This window comes from Lates calcarifer, linkage group LG6 (assembly GCF_001640805.2).
Source record: "Lates calcarifer isolate ASB-BC8 linkage group LG6, TLL_Latcal_v3, whole genome shotgun sequence".
Classification (NCBI taxonomy): Eukaryota; Metazoa; Chordata; class Actinopteri; family Centropomidae; genus Lates; species Lates calcarifer.
Genome location: NC_066838.1, coordinates 14,662,070 through 14,684,235, shown reverse-complemented (window position 1 = coordinate 14,684,235; position 22,166 = coordinate 14,662,070). Strand labels below are relative to the sequence as shown.

Sequence of the window (22,166 nt, the reverse complement as noted above, 5' to 3'; positions counted from 1 at the left end):
GCTGATTCCTGCTGGTGCAGTTACCTGAATATCCAGCAGATGTCAGTACCGACCTTGCAGAATGACAGGGGAGGAAGACCTGGCTTCTACACTCACCTACAATAAAAAAAAAAAAAAAAATTGTCAGTATGTTGCATGTATTCGTTACCATCTTTGTGTCAGTATATTTTATCTTATTTTAGTGTTCTAGTGTATTGTGTGTACGTGTATATACTGTATACACATACACTCAGTGAGAGCAGAGCAGCTGTTGACCTGCTCCTGAACATCTGATTTGATTACCTTACAACGATTTTGACAATTGATTCATCATATGTCTCATTTATTAGACAAAAATTGCAGACAACCTCTGGTTTGAGATTTTAACAGTGCTGCTTTTCTCTGTTATTCACTGAGAATTGAAAACATCAAGGGTTTGGACTGTTTGCCAGTCAAAACAAGAAATTTTCAAAATGTCATCTTGGTTTTTGTAAAACTGTGATGGGCATGTTTCACAATTTCATGACATTTTATGGACTATTTGAAAAAAAAAATGTAAAAAATGTGTGGAAGGATGGTAAAAATAATTGTTAGCTGCAGGCCTAACTACTAAGCTATTTCTCCTTATCTGCATGCCTTAGGATAAGGCTCATGCCATGATGAACTCAGCCTGAACCGAACCAGAAATCTGATTTTACACGTGTTCATCCTGTACATTTCTGGACAACTCCACAAATTACTGCACTGCTTTTAACCAATTTCTGTGGCCAGACAAGCTGTTAAACCTACAGTGAAAGCATCAACAAACCAACAGTCTAACCATTGTAAAAGCTTATGTAATAAAAAGATACAGGATGATCTTGCCTTCAGGGGCTGTATGTAGTCTGAACACATGACATAGAGAGCGCACTCTACACGTGTAACAAGCTTGTGCTGTAAAACATAGTTTTATCTGTGAGAGAATCGGACCAGAAATTGATTTGCCAGTTTTTCACCTGCTTACAGCTACTGAGTTCAGTCAGCAGAAATATCTTACTGTGTCTCTTATTTCTTTCTCTTTCTGCGTATATATACACACACTCATCCCCGCCACCAGCTGAGCCTCTGTATGTCCTTACGTGGGCTGCAGTAGTACCAGCATGACCCCTGTGCGTCCCCAGAGAATAGCCAATTTCCATACAGATAGACACATAGCCAGACCGCACCTGTGCTCCTGAAAATCCTTGCAGGAATTATATCAGACAGACAAAAATTCTGATGCTTATTAGTGACTCGACCTCCCAAGAGAAAGAGGGAGAGAAGAAGAGACGGGAAGAAATGAGAGATGGGGGGTTACGGGAAGGAGAAGGAGGAGGAGGAATTTAGAGAGGGAAATGAGGGGAAAGGAGGATAGATGATCACATCTGTCTCTGTTTACCTTCTGCTGCCTCACCGCTGCTGTACGCTGCTGCGCATTAGCATTGAGTCAACTATGATGGAGCGCTAGTCCTTGGCAAAACACCAAATCTCAATTTTCTGTGTCAGTGTGTCTGATATTATGAGCAGGTGAGAGAAATGTCTCTCTATAGACACACTGTTCTTTCCTTTATAAGAAACTGGAAGGTTTTGAGTTTATCAGCCGCAACAGTCAACTCCCCCCCCTCGACGATTTTAAAAAAGACAGACCTTCTCCTTAGCCTGCTTGGAAAGTATGTGTGTGTGTGTATTTGTGTGATCTGCATTACACTGTGTGCAATACTATGATTAGATGCGCTGTCAAATAATCCAACATGTTATCCTCGTGACTTTGACTGCTTAATTTGATACATCTCTGCTTTACTAAAGACAGCTTCCCAAGACGTCGTCTGGCAACAAAATTTCTTCTATTTAAGAAAGGGCAAGTAGGGCTAAGCGTTAAATCTGCGTGTTTGTCAGAGTGTGTTAAATTATAATATTAAAAATCTATTTCTACTGCACTGCTTTAAAGCAAATGTGCTGCACAGGAAGCAGAAAGCAAAACAGAAAATGTACAACATGCGTATGTGTTTGTCTTTATGTTTATATCAGAGTTGGAAGGGAGAGCAGAGCAGCTGTTGACCTGCTCCTGAACATCTGGACAGAAACAGCAACATGATTTGTTCACTATGTTAAGTGAGACGGTCATAAAAGTTTAGCTAAAGCATTTCTCACAGTTAAACTCAGACATTTGTCCTTTTATAGACAGACTGATGTGGAAAAGTATTTCAATACAGTTATGTATTCAGACATTTTCTCAGACTGGGCTATAATTCAGTGTTGTTGTTTTTAACATAACACACAATTGAGAAAATCATGTTCAATGCTTAATATGAAGTCAAAATTCCTTAAAAATTGTAAATCTCATGTGGAGATATTGTTTACATGTTCAGTTGAGGGTTAGTGAGATTTTATCACAGAAAACTGCAGAGTGAGATTCAGATATTTTGTTAGCGATAGCAAAAGAATTAGTTCTCTGTTCCTCTCCGAGATGCTGGGATCAGTCCCGTCCTACACTTGCTGTTTCCACCTTTTCCCCCTTTCCTTCCCCTCCCTCCAGCACAGTAGCACGAGGTAGTTAAATTATATGACATTGTGTGAAATGGTTTCGCTTGACCAACATCCACTGCGGTTTTGTGTAGAACAGAAGGGCACAAAAAACATCAGGCAGACTTTTCTAGCTCTTAGGAGGTCTGTGTCATTCTGTGTGGGACGGCGGAGAAGGTAACAGAAACCACAAATATCTGGAATCAAAGCAAATCAGGTGAGGGCGATCCCCCAGCTGAAGCTGTTATATGTACAAGAGAAGATGAGTGCTCTGTGTGTGTGTATGTGTGTGTGTGTGTGTGTGTGTCTGTGTGTGTCTATATCTGTGTGTTTGTGCGTGTGTGTGTGTGTGGGGAGTCCGTGTGATAGTGTGTTTGAATTCATTACGTGAAGAAAATCAGTTATTTGAGAACATAGCGCTCTCAAAGCAGCTGGTAGACATTGCTGCGAGCATGAATCTGTGTGAAACTGTTTTTGTGCTTTCAACTCCCCAGCAGGCAAATTTGATTGCACAGACGCTCCGTGCCTTGCTGAAAATAAGCTCAACTCGTGGCTTACCATGACTCAGTTTGTTATATGTGTTTGAGTCACATGCTCACATACCGTGGATGTTTACTGAGCTCTGTATTAAGAACAGCAAATTTCTAGTTTACCTGATTAGGTTCATTTCCAGGAACCTTCACACAGTGAAATTATCCTCTAAAAGGATAACAAAACTTTTTTGGGAGGGCTTTTGCGACTGATCGTATCATATTGTTTGTATTGTTGCTATGGATGTGCCTTGAAGGTGGAGCATCCACCTCACCGCCCAACTTTTTGACTCATTGTATGTGTCTCTCTCCTTGTGTTTCTCTACTTTAGGTCAGATATGAGTGGGGGAGTCAATGTGAAGTTAGCCCCCCGCGGGCCTCCCTCTTCAGGAATCCCCCTCCCGCGTAGCCTGTTGCCCTCCTCCCCCAAAGCAGACCCCCGCCGCCGGGCTAGTGACCTGCCTAGGCCCTCGATTCAGACCCCTAAACACACACCCACGCACACACCCACGCACACACCCATGCACTCACCCTCACTTCGACCACGGAGCTCAAACATCCCGGGGCCTTCCTCCAGGGACCTGCTGAGAGACGCTAGCCTGAAAGGTCAACTATTCCAGCGGACGGGAGCTCTACCTGCTCCCCAGGTGTCTCGCTCTGCCTACAGCAGCCCGCTGACCCAGCGCCGAGTTACGCCGCCGCACTCCAAAGACACACTGGATCTGGCAAAGCTTGCCCTGGCTCACACCCCATCACAGTTAACACATGATGGCAATCGCAACAGAAATGCCTTCACCAATAAGAACCAAGCGTGGGGAGCCAGCAACCTGCGTCCACCGCAGGAGTTCAAAAGAGGGGACAACTCCAACTCTGTAACATCGAGTGAGGTCATGCCAGGAAGAGAAGAGGAGTCCCCAGAAAACCAGCCAGCCCAGTCCGCCATGCTGAACAACGGGAACTTGCGCCCCTCTCTCTCTCAAATGAGCTGTGAGCAAGCCGTCAGACATCGCAGCAACTCCATGAGCCAGTCAGATGAGGAGATGGGGACTCCTGAGGATAACAGTCCAGTGTCCTCTCCTGGTCCCCTGCCGCTGCCGCCCATCTCATTCACCCTACCAGTCATGTCAAAGATGGCTGTTGATACACAGGATCAATACCCAGATGAAGAGACTGAGTCCACAGAGACAAACACACCCAAGGTCAATATGGCTACTGTGGCTCCCTTCAGTTTCAGGTGAGTGGTCAGCCCTCACACACACACACACACACACACACACACACACACACACACACACACACACACACACACGTACAGTTTATCAAGACTTCCATCAGGAGCCCCTGTTGTGACCCCCTTGTGTAACCATTCTCTTGTTATCACCATATGATCACTCTCTCCTCATAGCTCTTTACAAACCCCCTCTCTACTGACATACACACACAAACACACACACATTGACTCCCACTCAGGATACCAAAGACCAGCCCCAGAGGCCCGTTTTGGCCATTTCAGTCTAATTCCTCTGCATCTCGTCCAGTAGTACATTGGTGTGCACAGATACACACACTTGTGTGGTGCTTTCTGGAGCAGAGCTGATTGTTAAAGTGTCCTCTTGACAGCCTCTGGGCTCACTCAATATACTGTTGTCCTCTCACACACACACACATAGTCTCTCGTGATGTGGGATAAAAACAAGAAAATGGTGAACCTAATTTTGTAAGCAACAAAAAAAAGACGTCACTGTGTCAGATGTATGTTGTTTAGTGATGTATGGTGTTTTAGTGGAATGAATCAATCCATGAAGAATGAATCAGCCAAAGCAGAAAGTTATTTTCATTCAGTGCATGGTGCACAATATTTAATATGATAAAGAGGAATTCTTATGCTTCTTTTTAGCCTTATAATGATGGAATTATTTGCAGTGCTTTGTGCATCAACAGAAATTTTCTGTTACTGTGATTTGCTTTTATGGAAATTAATGTTGCACATCCGTGAATGTCCGTGTTCTTCTACTGTCATGGACAGTAGCCTGTGTTGATGTCATCAGCGATACCAAAGTGATTTGCATGTGGAGTAACAGATGTGCGATGGCTCTCCTCATGATGTGTTGACAGGCTGCAGGTGCAGGAGAGCGATTTTTCAGTGGATGAACTGAGTGACTGCTCATCTGGATCCATAGAAGTCTGCTGCGATGACCTAACGCCAGGTTCGCTGCACCGACACACACACGCACAGTTTCGCAGAAATAACAATCATCGTCAATTTTCCCCTCTCTCTGTCTCCCTCGCCGAACAAATCTCGCAGTCTAATCTCGTCTGCCAAGTTAGTGTCAGGGCGCCGAGAGGCCGAGAGCTCTTTTGGCAGGTATAGATGCCTACTTCATGGCAGCCAGACGCATTTACTGCGACAGGGTCATAAATGGCGGCAGACAGGACATGCCAGCGGCTGACCTTTGGGTCTCATTGTGGAACCTGAATAGGCTCAGTGAAGACTAAGGGACAACCATTCTCTGTCCAAATGTATGTCTGTCACGCTGCCACTCATCATTCCTCAGGAGCCATGACTGAGGTTAGGTGGTGTAATTTGTGTGTGTGTGTGTGTGTGTCTGTGTGTGTGTGTGTGTCAGCCAGCGTCAGCCCGGGGCTCTGCAGACTGCAGCGGTTCCTCAATGAAGAGATGGAAAAGAGAGATGGGCCCAGGATGTTAAGATGAAGGAAGACGACAGGGGTGATGTGGGTCAGTAATGGGATGAAATGGGGCACTTCTCTACTCGCTGCCAGGCAGTGTTATGTGTGCGCTGATTTCATCTTCATCCAAGAGCTGCTGAGGAGCTCGCTCTCTTCCTCCCCTCACGCTTTCTCTCCACCCATCTCTTGTTCTTCTTCCTCTCCAGCTTCGTTGACCTAAAAAGCCATAGTCCCAGCATGACACCCCCCACCCCAACCCCCACCCCACACCCCCCGTCCTTTTGAGTAATGGTTTGCTCAGTAACCACAGCCATAGCCATTCATCGCTGTGGTCAGTCTGAGTGAAGAGATGTGGATGTGCCTCAGAGATATGACTTTATCAGTGACTTAGTGAATCATTCCATTGGTGTTGTGATGTGGTGTCGGTTGGGTAGGAGGGGACTGACTACCTAGCATTGTTGCAAATCTCTTCTCAGTTGTAGTCTTCTTAGTATAGTCAGAAATGTTTTTCTCTGTTTGGTTGTTTGCAGTGAAACAATGACAATGCGTTAGAGGTGTTTTCATTTGCATCTCTTATTTTTTTAATATCATAATTTAGATCTGTAAAATCAAAAAAGCTAGACTAGAGAATTCAATTTTAAAAGGCCCTCAGCTCAGGAACACAATATGATCCCCCCACTACACACATTACACACATTATCAATATGAAATTCAAAAGACATTTTAATCCAATTTAACAGATGTTGATCAAGTATATTACGATCTACCAAGGTACATTTAGCTGGTGTTTGCCTTTATCATTTGTTTTCATTGAATGAGTTGAGCGACAGCGGCCAAATTTCAGTTTAGTTACACTAGAGTTAGTGTAATATGCCACAAACAGTTCTGCCTTGACTTTTAAGTTCTCTCTCCTATTGATCTGGCCTCTCGAAAAGTATAATTAACAGAACAGAGGAGTTTGCAAATAAAACCTTTTAAAACCTTTTTGCAGGTTTCAACCAGCTGGCTAAGGAAAGGAGGGGATGGGAACTTGTGGCAGACCAGCCCCAGTCTTTAAAGGTCTTTGGCTGTCTAGGGACTATGGTTGTGGCCTTGTAATTGGTCCTTAGCAGGCGTTAGAAACAGAACTAAAGTGTCTCAGACTCCTCTGAAGCTGCATTTACATGGAGGGTGGGTTGACACTGTAATAACTGTAATTTAGGAAGGAGGGAGGGAAGGAAATAGGAGGAAGGCAAGTTGGAAGGAAGGGTGAAAGAGTGAGAGGGATGAGAGATTAAAAAAGGGAGGCTGATGAGGTCAGTGGGTTGATGGATTTTGTTTTTCGTAAGGAGGAAAGAAAACAGAAAATGTGAACACAGAGATGAAAAGACAGATTGAATGTTGGTTAAACATTTCAAAGCTGAGGACTCTGGTTGAACACACAACACAAGGCCAAATCATGATGTGATTTTGTTATGGTTGTCCTGAGTGAGTATTGGTAAAAGAGTAGTTTTCCCCAAAGTGAATGTCTTCCATATGCTTTCATTCACATAGATTGAATCAGCAGTAACATAATCAGCTCTTACACGTTCAATCCGAGACCCTAATGAAGACCTGAACATTTAAAGTGACTGTAGCACCATGTGGTTTTTCAATTACGCCACAGACCTCCTGACCTTGTTGCTCTCTGGAGAGGAGTATTTGAGCGTGCGCTCGTGTCCGAGCATGTGTGTGTATGTGTGCGCATGTGACAGTACACAGATGGTGTTTGAAAGATAAATGTGATGTGGACTGTGTATCATTTTTCATTTCCCAGTGAGGGTATGGCCCGATATTCCCCACGGACGCTCTCAGAGTCCGTCAGCTCTCTCTCTCTCTCTCTCTCTCTTTCTCTTTCTTTCTCTCTTTCTTTCTCTCTCTCTCTCTCTCTCTCACTCATGCACACACACACACACACACACACACACACACACACACACACTGTACAGACACCTACAAACATAGAGGATTGATTTACATCTGGTCTGAAAACTCAGAGGATATGAAACTGCACAGCAGCCCACACCCACCATCTCAGATCCAGTGACTTCACCACCGACATTAACATTTAAACATAGAAAACAAAACAAATTGTACTTTCCAGGTGTGAGTTCAACATGTTATTTTGAAATAACTCGGCACGCGTTCCTTCGAAGAGAGAGATTTCATGATGTTTTTCTCAAGGTGAGCCAAAAATTAATTTTGGTGGCCACGAGCCAGCTTGCATAGTAGTGTACTGAACTGTATTATGGTCCCAGCTCCCTTAACTTATTCTTTTATAATATACACTCAGTTGACAGTTTATTAGGTGCACTTAGCTAAAACGAATGCATTCTAATCCTACTTTCATGAACTGTTTTAGAGAGGTGTTGATTCAACTTTATGATCACTTTGGAGGTTGCAGTTTGTGATGCTGTTAAACTGCACTGCATTATGCAGGCAGGTGTTTCTCATATTTTGTCCATCCCTTTTATATCAACGAGGATAGGCTAAATAATAGCCCTGTTCAGAAGCTGCCTGAGAAAAGTGCTGGGAAGCAGCTCTGCACTGTAATGGAGGTGGGGCAGTTATCCAGACATGCTGTGTATTTGCAAAATCAACCAGTTAGTGCTCACCTTTTCTATTGCCAAACTGAAACTGTTTGGGAACACTTGTTACAAAGCATAAATCTCACCTTTGTGTTGCTTGTTTTCAAGTGTGTAATGAGCTCAGTGTAGCCACTAAAACTGCAGTTCTAAGGCGAGGAAGATGCTGAACTCGACAGACTGAGGCAATCCACACAAAAGTGGGATTTAAGCTTTACTGGAACTGTTTTCAAACAATATTTTTTACTTTTACAAGAGAATAGGCTTTCAGGATGAGGACCAACTGCTTGGTTTTGCACATTTACTTCCGGTTAACTTTCCCACCTACGTTGCAAAGCAAGTGCACAGTCCGCTTCCCTGAGCTTTACTTTGGGAGCTTCCAGGACTGTCTCCCACACAGTGGATGAGAAAGTTCCAAGAGTTCGCTAATAACAAAAACACCTCTCTTTATAACGCAATACAGTTCCACAGCACCACAAACTACATCACACAAAATGAAAAGGAAAATAGGATTTATTGCAGACTGTATTAGTTTCAGTCTAGATGTAGATAATAAACTGACAACCGTTGAGTATAAAGAGAGCCTAATATATGTCCTATTTGTGCTAGGAAATTGACAATACAAACTTATACAGTTGATCTGTAAATTACTTTAAGTTTAGATGTTTACTTTGCTCAGCTTCACAGAAGAATCCAAGGCTAAATTCAGTTGCTGTGTTAATAAGCACCAGTCAGAGTGGTGCACACATGGAAAGCTTGGCATGCACTTTTTATAGGCAACTGAAATAGCCTGAAAAAGGCAGTAGTTTTGACTTTTTAAAGTCTTTTTAAAACTGAATGCTAGTACATACTGTATGTGATAAACCGTGAGCATACAAATACACTAAAAAGATGATTCTATTCAGTGATAAATTACTTTTCTAGATAGAAGTACAGTATATGTTTATTTATGTATATATGTTAACTTTACTCTGCAGACCCCAGTGCAGGAATCTTCATATAGAGAACTACATTTAATTTACATTTACATTTAACACCCTTATGCCACTCACTTTTAGGCAAATAAAAGGCAAATCTTTAGTAATGAAGGTATGAAATCAGCTTGGAATTTATAAATTTCATGCTCGCCATCTCTTTAATGCCCCTGGACAGTTTAGTGAATAGCATTTTGATAACCCCCGGGCTGCATCTACTCTTAGACAGTGCATAATCCTCTTTGGCCAATCTAATCAGAGAGACATATGCCGATTTGCCGACAGGCAGTGATGAGTGGTTTAGTAGCTTTGGGAAGATGATCAGGCATAAGCGTGCACTAGATTATGTCCTTGCTCATCACCAGGAGTGGGGCAGTAATCACTATTTAGGGTTTAATGTCAAGCCCTACTCTATATTTGACCCAAACTTTGGCCTCTCAAGAGTTGTGTAGTCCACTGCTGGGACAGCTGAAATGGAGGCCCAGTTGTTCCTGTCAGGGTTTGATTAGAATAAGACATCACATGAGTGTGGGAGTGTGGGAAAGTGAGTGTCTTAGATGTACACATGAATGCACATTATGCATGCAGAAGAGTAGAAAGGCACACATGCATACACACATGAAGAAACATGGAAAAACTGACGCAGACTCACAGAGAAGCTGTGAATTAGTTTCACACACTGAGCCATCCTGCCCTTGTGTGGCAATGCACAGACAGAGCTGCCACCTCCTCCTGCCAACTAACCCCCCACCCCCCGGGAAGTTTCCGTACTATCTAGGAAGCGCATGGCCGCCTGAGACAGAGCGAGAGATGAGGAGGAAGATAAAGGAGGGAGAAGGGGGGACTGAGGAATGGGTGAATGAGTGCACACACAAGATCCCTTTTGACCTCTGAGGTGACTCCCAACCCAGGGAGTTGAATTATGGAGTCAGTCATGTGTGTAACCTCCCTGTGTGTCTGCGGGACCACACACACCCACTCACACAGGAATGGATTCACAAAGACATCTATCTGTCAAATTAATAACCCATGAAGAATCAAGCACACGCGCGCATGCCAGAATATGAACACATACATGCTCATTATGTATTTATATGTGTATCTTCAATATTTACATTTTTATTTATCCACCTCTGTATATCTTACTTCAGCAGCAGTTTTTCTGAGGCACAATTACACTAGCGAACACACTCACACCTGATGATATCCATCGCTGCTGTATGCACACCACGCTGTAACCAAGCAACCAGCCTCTGCAGCACAGCATTGTGGGATACCCCTGGGAAGTGTGCTGAGAATGTCAACACTGATGCGCCTGCGAGGGAGCGTCTGTAAAGAGTCATCCATTTAAAAACACACAAATTCTTTTTCCTTACTTTAAGACTTTCCAGTTCACGGTTGATGTTTTTCAGCTCTCAGCTGTGTGTGATTCATGATTCTCTCTGGGAGAGAATGGTGTTTTTGTTGGATTAACTGTTTGCGCCCCCGGAATCAGAAGTTAGGATGACTGATAACACTCACACTCATGGATAGCCTTTAAGTGGATGAATTGCCCAAATGCCTAGGCCAGTGACTCATGCTGTGCATCATCAGCGCTGAGTGAGACCACCAGAGAGGTGTCATTGTGGAAAAACTCCCTCTCTCATTCACACATACATTTTTGAGTCGGACCAGGAAGCCACGTACTGTATGGATCTGATTGTGGTCTGAGTTGTTTTGTGTGTAAACAGGACATTAACAGTCATGTCATTGTGTCGGTGCACTACCAGCGCATGTATGACTGTTAGCCTTCCCTTGTGTATGTGTGTGTCATGGTCTGGTATTCATCCTTATGTCCTGTGCACCCCACATGCATTAGTGTATTAGCGGACATAAGCAAATGTAGCAGGAGTGGCGAGGCGGTGAGGCAGGATATCCCCTCTCTGTCTTACAGGCTTCCTCTGCTCCTCTGGCACACATACAGAGATCCTTCCTCACCCCGTCCTCTTCCTCCTCCTCCTCCTCCTCTCACTTTCCTCGTTGCCTTGTGTTCTGTGTTACAATTTCACATTCTTATATTCTCCCTCCTCTCTCTCACCAGTAGCATCCAATAGGCTTCTTCCATGGTGTCTGCCATCCTGCTCTGACACGCTCCCCTTTTTCTTCATCTTCTATTCTCAGTCACACTCTCTCCCGTCATTTTCTTCTCACTTCTCTGCCCCGTTCACGCTTGTCTCATCTTTTTTTTTCTTGTACTTACACACAAAAAGGCAAAACAACAGGAACCAAGAGGGAGTGAGTGACAACAGGGAGTGGGTGAAAGTGAGAATACACGCCATCTGTTTAGTCGAATGGGAACCGTTCCTCTTAAAGTTTAAGGCACTCTGATACAATTAGTTACGTCCAAAGCAGCAGCGCTTTCCTCCTCTCTCACAGTACTTTTCCTTTCAAAGCTGGAGACCTTGTGTAACCTTGTAAACATGCATATAATGTGTTTGTGTGTGTCCTACTGGCTACATGACTGCCCTGTAGAAATATAGTGGTGAAACTGTTCCAAACTGTTTAGAGATGCTAGGGCAAATATACTCATGCAAAGTACTGAGACACTGTGCCTCTCTCAGCCTGTCTGTCTGTCTCTCTCCTCTCTCTCCCTCTATTTCACTCTGTGTTTTCAATCTATCCATTCATCCCTATATCTCTGTCTACCTGTCTCTCTTACCTTTACTTACTTTTACTTAAAAGTGTCTTTATGCGTGTCTGGAACTGTTTGCTCATCATCATAGCAAGTTTCCTAAGGCTCCAGCCACTCTGGTCAGGCCACAAACTTGGTCACACACACACACACACACACACACACACACACTTCTACGCACTTCTGTGACATACTGAATGTGTGAGAGCCTGCTACGTGCTGAATGTGTAGGTTAATACTGAGCAGTGGCACAGGCTCTGAAGCTGCCAGCTTCTCTGATGTCAGGCCAGATTGCTCAGGTCAGTCAGACTCCCTGCACAGACGGCACGCTGTGTGTGTTTAAGTGTGTGTGTGTCTCAGTGTAGAGTTAAGGAGAGCGAGTGAGAGACTAAGTAGAAAGAGAGGGAGAGAATATATGTTTACATCAGCCATATATTAAAGTGATTAGACTGTGGAGCCAGAGAGACGAGTACTGGAACAAACAAGTAGCTGTGTGCTGCCAACACACACTTTACCTGTGTGTCTACGTGCTTTTAAGAGCACTGACGCATGTCTTTGCCCCCTCGTGCATCTGTGTACCACACAGACCTGCCTTGTGCGTGGTCACTCTCATTTGACTAACCTTAATCCCTCATCAGGGAGATATAAGAGCTGACGTGCAGCACCTATTAGCCTTAAATTACATCCCTTACCCCCCCTACTGGCCCACTACCAGCCCCCAGAGCCCCCATAACTGTCACCACACAGCTCTGGCCTCAGCGTGGCACAACCACCTCAACATTGGCCCTTTATTAAAGCTAGCTGCTTCTAATTAATGGCTTTAACCTTTGCACAATAAAACAGCGAGTGTATGTCTGTGTTTTTGTCTGCTACTCAGCTCCTGCATTACACACACTCATTCAAGGCCAGATGGATGTTAGGTTTGCTGGCAACTGTGCTGTGCACGTACCTTAATATGTGTCGTTGTCATTTTTCAGTTCGATTGGCGCCAGTTTGGTTACTGTTGAAAAATGAGCCGTTTTTAAAGCACCTCTCTAATATTGAGTGTGGAATGTGAGCAAACAGGACATCGCTTGTTTTCTCTCTGGTTTAGAGTCAACCGATTTATGCAAATGGAACAGAAAATGGGCATTAGCCCAACAGGCTGCTTGTCTGAATACTGCTCCTAACGGTTTTAGGCCTGATAACATCATAGCTGCAGGCATTGCTGCTTGCATACAAGAGAAAGAGAGGTGTACTAATGGTGTATAAACACTCCTCCAGTTAAAGGACAAGACGTGTATGCAGACAGGATGCATTATTACACAAAAACAAACTGAACTGCAAACAGTTGTATTGATTGTTAATGAGTCATGATGGACTTAAAGCTCATTTTATGCCCTGTCATCATGATTACCTCTAATGGGAATAAAGGCAGATGAGAAAATGATGACATCATGTCTTTTCTCTGCCTCTGTTTATGTCTCTTATCAGATCTCCACCCAGCCCTGTGTGTTGGGAGGAGTTACAGGAATAGGTTCTGTAGGTATTTGAAGTGAAGGATCTGGGTCGGGCAAGGTCGACAGTGGCGGTGAAACAAGGGAATAATAGAAACGAGGATGAGGAGGAAGAGGATGGAGAAAAGTCTGAGCTACTCCCGCATCCTGTGTTGACTGGGATGGGGTGTCCTGAGCGATGAGATGACGTAGCTGAACGTGCCAGAGCCCTGGACGCGGTCCCTGGACGGGAGCTGTGGCTTCTCTGGGCCTGTCTCATCAATGTGACACGCTCGCAGAGACAGACCCACGCACGCACACGCAGGCACGGTCATACACATGCAGGGGAGGATAGACAAAAATATAGACACCACCACTCATTCACACACCCACGCATGTACATGTGCGCTTGTTTTAAAGCACTGGAGTATTAGAATGGTTGTGCTGACGGATGGGTTGATGATTGTGATGAATCTATACCCTTCAAACTTAACGGCCTGTGCCTCTATATTAACTGTTGTTGAGGGGGGTGGTGGTGGAGGGCGGGGGTGCCATTACTGTAGGTCTGGAGGAAGAAAGGAAGGAAGGAAGGAGGGAAATGAGAAAACAGCAATGGAGATGAGTGCAGAGGTAATATAAAGCAGGTGGGGTGGGGGTCATGTGATGATCATTTGTGGTCTGTTGGCCTGCTAATCGAAGGATAATTAGTGACTGACCTATTGCATTGTGTATTAGGGATTGGTTAATGTGTATGTGTGTAAGTGTGCGTCCTGTTCTCCTCTCCTAAGCTGATCCTGCAGTCACGGCTGGTTTTCAGATAATTTGTATCAGCCTAATCATGGGTGGGCCTCTTGTGATTAGGACTCATAAGAAATTCTGAATGTGAATGGATGAATAGAGCAGCTAATGTGATTATGAAAGATTGGATGTGTGTGTGTGTGTGTGTGTGTGTATGTATGTGCGCGGGGGGTCTTTATTCTGGCTACAATATTTGGCATTCAAGATAATTTGAGTCACACGCAGCTGAGCTCGATAAAAATATTCTTTCTTGTTTTCGTTCTTTCTTTTTTTCTTTCTTCTGGAAAGAAAGAAAGAGATAAGAACAAAGGGATTAACTGGCAAAGTGGACAAGGAGAGTAGTAAAAGGGAGGAGTGATTTAGTGAGGCAACTCTTAAAAAGGATGTGAGGGGGAAAAGAGAGCTGTTACTGCAACACAAGGACAGGGAAGAGCTGAGTTTATACAAGATACTGGTAATTTATTGCCAAGCCCTTATGTTCGCACTCACTGGTGTGCAGCATAATACACACCAGCATCTGCGGCGTGTGTTTGTGAGAGAGAGAGAGAGAGAGAGAGAGAGAGAGAGAGAGAGCGAGAGGGAGGGGGGTGATCGTCGGGTGAATCAGCCAGTGGGAGGGGAGAGAAAGAGAGACAACAAGAAAAAAGGAGGGAAGGAAAGAGTAGGATGAAGGAAAGGGAGGGTGAATGAGCCAGCGGGGGTAGAGTGAGCAAACCAGTGAGTTAGCGAGAGGTAGAGGGAGGAGAGAGAGAGAGAGAGAGGAGGAGGGGGGGATGTTGCTGCTGCTGCTGCTGCGACTGTTTCTCCTGTCAGTCGGCTGCTGCTTGCCTGCGAAGCAGGAGGGAATACAGAGCGAGAGAGAAGCAGAGGGGGAGGCTGAGGAAGAGGTTGGTCAGTGCTGTATTTTATTCTAGCGGCGCTATTGTCATCTGTGTGGAGCTGCAGCAGACACGCTGTGAGGGAGTGGATTTAGACGCTAGACACAGATCTGCAGATCCATGGATTACCAGCAGTGAGTAAGGGTGACTGCTACTGCCACTCTACTAACCCACTCGTCATTTTCAACAGAGGGGTGAACCCACGGTCTCACACAGCAGGGAGTCTGGTTCAGTCTGGACCCAGTGGAGACAGAGAGGCAAAGAGGGAGAACAAACCAGACAGTCCTGGGGTTTTTACACCTTTCTCTCTCCCTCGATTTCTTTCAGTCTGCTAGTCTGCTGTGTTTTAGAGTGTGTCACTGATGCTGTTGCTTGGCTCTCTGCAGGGGGGATGCTGGAGGCTAATGTGGCTAACATTAGCATGACGGCTAAGCCCAGAGAGCTGGACCTCAGGTCTGCTGCTGTCTCCTGCCAGGATACTTCAGCCCAGGCCATGGCCTCTAGGAAGCCCCCGCCCAAGCCCTCCGCTCTGCCCCAGGGACCTTCACGTCCCTCCGGGTCAGAGCTCAAGGTGTACCGGCCCTCCTCTGGATCTATCCCAATCCCAATCCCCAATCCGTCCGGTCTACGCAAGCAGCGATCACTTAGCAACTTGTCTGTGCTCACTGATGCTGAGAAGAAGCTGCACCTGTATCAATCTCCGCGTTGGAATGATGACACAAGCCGGCCTGGTGCTGGCACCAACAAAGCAGGCCAGACTAAGACAGGTCAGGCTGGTGGTGGGAGACCGCCACTCTCTCGGACCCTCTCAAAGTCAGAACAGTCTCTCTTCCAGGGAAAGCCCAAAACTCTCTGCTCCCCGGCTTTGACTTCTAACGCAGGCAAGCCGAGTCGAATCCCTGCCCCTGGTAAACCACGGGGACCTTATGCTGAGGTCAAGCCCATCAGCAAGGCCTCTGAGGTGGGCCAGAGCACAGACACAGACCCCACCAACCACCCAGCTAAAGCTAACTCCAACGGAGCTGGGAGTACTGGGAGTACTGGGACTAATGGTAAGAAATCAGCAGAGAAAGGGAGATCTGCATCTCTGTCAACAGAGGAGAAGAAAGAGAGGAAAGGGATAGAAGGGGAAGACGATAAGGGCTTTCTAAAGGTGGACCCAGAGTTAGTGGTGACGGTCCTGGGAGACCTGGAGCAGTTGCTCTTCAGCCAAATGCTTGGTGAGTCTGTTTCTACCCCTATTTTGCATGACAACAGAAAGGTTCAAGCATGAGACCTTGCTGTACCTCACTTAGGACAGGATACGGGAATTATGTCAACAAGTTCACCTACTTAACAGTTCAGTGGACATTGAATAACATAAACATCCTCTCCTCTCTTCTCTTCTTTTCTCCACACCCAAACTGTTCCCTCCAGCTCTGGCTCTAGCTCCAGCATCAACAGTGAATTTTAAATGAGCTCAGTCTCTATTACAGCAGAGCATAATATCAGTGTGTTTTTCTAAGTACCTTTCACCATACGATGGTGAGAACCCCTCACTCTGTAGGCGGCAAACACCCCCCGCCCCCCGCCCGTTTACATCACTGTAGCAGTCAAATCAGTTCTTTTCATATGTGTAGAATTGATTTATGTTGTATGTGTTTGCTGAAATGTGTGTGCGCGTCTTGTTGTGTGCTCCCATGAAGCAGCTGAAGTAAGCATTTCCACAGGGCTGACATTGTTTTGCTGTTGAATCATTAGCTAGCGCTGGAGTGTTTTGTCCTAGTCTCATCTGACCCACTGCCACAGTGAGCTAGATATAGATTGAACATATCAAATACCTCCCTCTTGTTTTTTCATTATATCTCTCCGTCTCTGTTTTTCTCTCTCGTACACACACCTTTACATCCACAACTCTGTCGGCATGGGAGCGCATTTTAAAATTGAAAGCAGTTCACACATGTGTGCACCCATGTATGCAGTAGTAGCTGAGAGTCTAAGCTGCATCTTTTATATCAGTGTCATATCAACACTGCAGTCTTAGCGTCTCCTGGATCATGCCAAAAATCAGCCATTCGTTAATAAAGGCCGTGTGAGTGGGACTGGTGGGGTGTGTGGGGTTTTTTTTTTTTTTTTGGTCGGTAAATAAAACGGCAGCATATTGAGCCAGGCTCTGGGTCACAGTGGGCCACATATTTAGCCTCGCACCACTCCCTCACCCCTCCCCGCCCCCCAGCCTCACCCCCTCCCTCCCCCCTCCCCTCTAGTTCCATTGATCTCCGGGCTACTGACAGATGGTCACTATCCACCACCACCACCACCACCCCCATCCCCCCCATCCCCACCTCCTCCCCCTGTTACCGGGGGCAACGTGTGGGAGGAAGGAGAGAGGGGAATCTGAGGGGGTGGTGGCATGGGCAGGTAGTCAGCGAGCTATACCATACACGCACACACACACACACACACACACACACACACACACAAATGCCTTCATGAGCATGCAGTGTCACACACATGGCGGGAGGGTGAATCTCCCAGGATACACAATGTATACACAAAGTTTTAGCTACTGGGGGCGTCTTGCGAGAATACTGACTGAATTTGTGACTAATAGGTCAAACCACTGTCTGAATCCGCACCTATCATCCATTATTCATTCATATACACACACACACACACACACACGCACACACACACACACTATCTCTGTGTGTCTGGGTTTCTCTCTCCATCTATTGCTCATTCTCTTTCTTTCCCTCCCTCTCGGCAGGAGCAGATAGCATCAGAGAGCGAAGGAGATGGCGAGAGAATAGTGTAGCAGGTCGTTATATCTGGTGCTTGATGTGAGGAAATCATTTTCCGTCTATCATCATCCCTCTCTCTGTCTCCCTCCCTCTCAACTCATTTCCTCTTTCTTTTCTTCAGCAGCTTGCCTCCTGCAACTCACAGCTTGCATGACCTTGCCCCCGCAGCTTTGAGCACGCGTATGTACTGTACATGATGCGTGAGTGTGTGCGTGGTGTGTATCTGTGTGTGACCTTGTTCTAGTCCTTGTTGTGATGTTGCCGGCCACACCTACGTCAGGCAGCCAGGTAGTGGAGGGAGGGAAAAGCAGGCAGAAAGAACGTAGAGGGAGGAACAGAGTAAGGACTGAGATTAATGGAAGAAAAGTGAAAGGGCAGGACTTCATTCACAGAGGGAAATAAATGAGAGAGAGAGAGAGGAGAGAGAGAGAGAGAGAGAGACTACAAGAAGGAAAAAAATACTGGGGTAAGATAAAGGCAATAGCCAGTGACCTAAATTTCTATCTGGCATCCCTAGTGATCAAATGTAGCTTTAGGTCATTGCATTGTCTACCTACCACAACCTGCCAGAGGTTTATCATAGAAACCACAGCAGGTGTGTGAGTTGGTTGCGTCCGTACACTCGTGTGTCTGCATGTGTGTGTGTATGTGTGTTAGGGAGAGGTTAATTGTAACTTGGCCTGTAGCTTGCGGCTGTGGGCTCATCCTTTCTCGTATCTGCCTCTCCATTTCCGATGGGACGCGCAGCTAATTGGTTTCTGCTCCGTGCGCTCTGTCATAGGAAGATAGATTATGGATGTTCAATGGATCATTCCCAGTGATCCACTCCTTCCTTTCCCATACACAGTCCCACCCGCTGCTCACTTGTTTCCTCCATATATGAGAGCAACGTGTACCCGTACTGTACGCTACTATATGTCACAATGAATCAACGGTAACTTGGTCGTGCCGTGCTGTAATGGAAGCTACATGTTAGCTGTTAGCTACAGGGAGTAGAATATGTACATGTGTCTTGTACATGTCATGTTGCACGGTAGTTGGTGGTATGTACTGTGACACTGCCCTGTTGTGATTAGCCTACAGTAGTGGACGAAGATAATGGAGAATGCCAAGCAGGTTCAATCAGGATGTACAACCAAAGACTATCAGCTATATGTGGACCACCATCCCCCACATGCACATACATAGAAGAAAAGACAATCCAGGATTTCAAGATTAGGCCTATATGTTTATCTTGTGAAGTGATTTAGGATTAGTGTCAGTATTATCTGTTTTTCTTTAATCGGACATACATGTTTAACCACTGAGTGATGAAGAGGTTTTCACTAATTGGATTTAGAGAATTACTTGACTTGTGTGTCCACAGGCGGCAGCTCTGGACATTCGGCAGTAATTCTCCCAAATGCAGCTCGTATTATACAATATATCTTGTTAACAGTATTAGCATCCTCGAGGAAGAGAATGAGCACCTTTACAAGAGCACCTTGTGAAGCCTATACCACATAGGGCTGCCCAGGGTAATATAAGGCACTGAACCTCAGATGTGCGCCACTAATGACACCTCCCTGGTCCCATCCAGCCCCCATAATGAGGTGTGTGGGAGAGGGTAAGCTCCCTAAAGCAGTGGCCTTCCCCAGCATGGGGCAGGCATGGTTTAGAGAGGATCCAGTCTAAAGACACCAACAAGCAACCAGATTAGGCCTTGCATAAAGATAATGAGAAGATTCAGCCTCCATTCCACTAATCACAGATCTATCACCCTGAGAAAGGCCAGCCACCAAGACTAAAATGAATTACAGATTAAAGCCAAAAGGACATCTGTTTGGATGGAGATTTGGGTATTTAGGGGAATTTTACTTTATGAAGGATCAGATGGAGAATATAGATTTAGGTTAGAAGATTTGAGATGTGGGTTTTGGTGTTGAGCCGAATTGGTTGTAGAAGTTGGGGGAGCCGCAGCGCACGTGACGATGAAGGCTCAGCCGAAGAGAATTAAATGCGCCTCGGTGACACATGAATGTTCATAGAGGCGGCCTTGACTGCCGACGCGCTTGTTATTTTAGTGTGACATTGTATTGTGTGCGTGGGCATGTTTGTGTGGCTGGTGGTTACTCTTGCATCCTCGTCAGCTGTCTGTGGAACAATAAACCCTACAGAGGAATCGACAAAGCCTAAAAAAGAAGACACACACACACACACACAAGCCTGTTCAAGAGAACTTAACAGCGCTGCAGGAAATAACAACAAAGCACTGCAGCTCTAAAGCTCACACACACACATTCAGTTTCAGTGTGTGTGCCACGTTCAGTCACTGATATTCTCTCCTGTCCGTGCTCCCACGTTATTCATCCTTTTGGCTGTGGCAGGGTATTTTTCATACTCCATCCCTGCATTGTGATCACAGTGCTGAGTCTTTAATGTGATTCGGGTGCAGTCAGAGCGCCTGGCTCTAACCCCCGAGCTTCGCTGACTGAAGGATTCGGGGCAGTCGTCCTCCCATCAAGGAGGTGGTGACAAGCCGAATAAATACAAACGCCCAAGGAAAGCGAGGAATAAAAGCATCCCTCCAATTCTCTCCCCCTCTCTCTCTCTCTCTGTCTTTCTCCCCCCCCACCTCCTCTTCCTCCTCCTCTCTTTCAACTTTGATGTGAGTTGACGGGTAGCAGTGTTCTGTCACCAGTCAGACAGCAGAGAGGATATTTCTGGTACAAGTGTTTCAGGAGGAGGACAGAGGACATCTTTTTGGTGTGACAGGGATTTTGTCACCAGGAGTATTCATAGATAGGAAGAATGTTTGCACATATGGATGTATGCATGATTAGGCATTTTTCTCCTTGGTTGTATGTGTGTGTGTGTGTGTGTGTTTGTGTGTGTGTTTACAGTACTTTGTGGTCAGTCTCTAAGGACTTAATGCAGGAGCCATTGCATTAGTGCAGTCTGCTTCCTGCCATCCTCTTCCTAAATCATATTAGTACTCTCTGTTTTTGTCTCATCAGCTCTCACACAACACACATACACTGCTTATCACTAAAAAAACAAGCACGTTATTATGCTGTTAAGATTCTATCTTTTCTAATATAGTCTGTTCATTTTCTAGCCATCAGTATGACAGGGCTGTATTTTTATTTTTTTTAATTCTTTGATGTTTATGTTGATGCTTGAAAGATTTAAGTGTTTATTGATGTCGCTGGAGCACTCTGGAACACTTCACTTACCTACAATGAGTGTCACGGGAAAATTACCATTCAATTGCTACAGGATGAAACAGCCAAGTAAGTACTTAGCTTAGATATCATGATGAAGTAGAGAAGATGGATGAGGAAATGATATGATACTGATCATAGGCCAAAAATGCTATTATATTTAAGGGACTATAACTTGTTCAGTCTCACTGTTGTTCAGTTCCTTGTTCAGTATCTTTAGTTCCTATATTTCCTTGTTAATCTGACCAGGTGCTAACAGAAACGTGTTGTATGCATAGTTAACTTATAAAATAAAAGGTAGAATATGATATAATATACTTATGTGTATGTGAGAGAGAGAGTCGGCTAGATAGAGACAGAGTTATGTAGGCCGCCTTGTGATGAGGAATACTTTTCTTCATCTATTTCTGTTCTATTTGTGTTTTCCTCTCATGAAAGGTCTCAGATAAAAGTTGCCATTGTTACAGATGTAGCTGTCTGCATGTCCGGGCTGCTGTAAGGAAACATTATCAGTTGTGCTCACACACACACACACACACACACACACACACACACACACACACACTCATACATCTGAGTCTTATGACAGTATTGTGGTTAGCTTAAGCCAGTGATAACACTAATGCAGTGTCAGTGGTGTAGGCTGAAGCTAAAGCAGCAACCTCGGAACAACTTTTCACAACACCTCCTCTGATCCTATAAACTATAAATATAAAGCATTGAAGGTTTGATCATAAGTACTGAGATTTTTTTTAATCTCCCAACTGTGTTAGAATGTAAGAAGTCATATAAATGGATGCCCTAAGATTTGAATTAATTCTCTCATCAGATCAGATCTCTGAAGCCAGACAGGGAAGTTGTCAGACTTGAATTGGAAACAGAATTTTTGTTTGGGCACAGTCTGGGCACAGTCCAGCTGCAGTGCTGGACAGATGTTCTGTAAACAAACACAGTAGGCACATAACAGACATGTGAAGTCCAAAACGCAGACATACAGCTAGAGATTTTGCCATACCCTATATACTAAGGGAGCTATCAATATT

General features: G+C 45.1%; 1 protein-coding gene across 8 annotated transcripts in view; it reads left to right on the top strand.

Moving 5' to 3' along the window:
- LOC108877911 (neuron navigator 1) overlaps window positions 1–22,166 on the top strand; it is a 94,925-nt gene that overhangs the window by 13,670 nt on the left and 59,089 nt on the right. For 5 of the 8 annotated variants that reach the window (XM_051071216.1, XM_051071220.1, XM_051071219.1 and 2 more), the window contains 3 exons: window positions 3,382–4,284; window positions 5,166–5,257; window positions 15,524–16,357. In XM_051071216.1, coding sequence (XP_050927173.1) covers window positions 3,389–4,284; window positions 5,166–5,257; window positions 15,524–16,357 — 1,822 coding nt within the window. In that variant the 5' untranslated portion in view covers window positions 3,382–3,388. Of the gene's footprint in view, window positions 1–3,381; window positions 4,285–5,165; window positions 5,258–14,853; window positions 15,272–15,523; window positions 16,358–22,166 lie in introns of those variants that run through there. The other 3 variants (XM_051071224.1, XM_051071223.1, XM_051071221.1) reach the window with 3 other exon arrangements.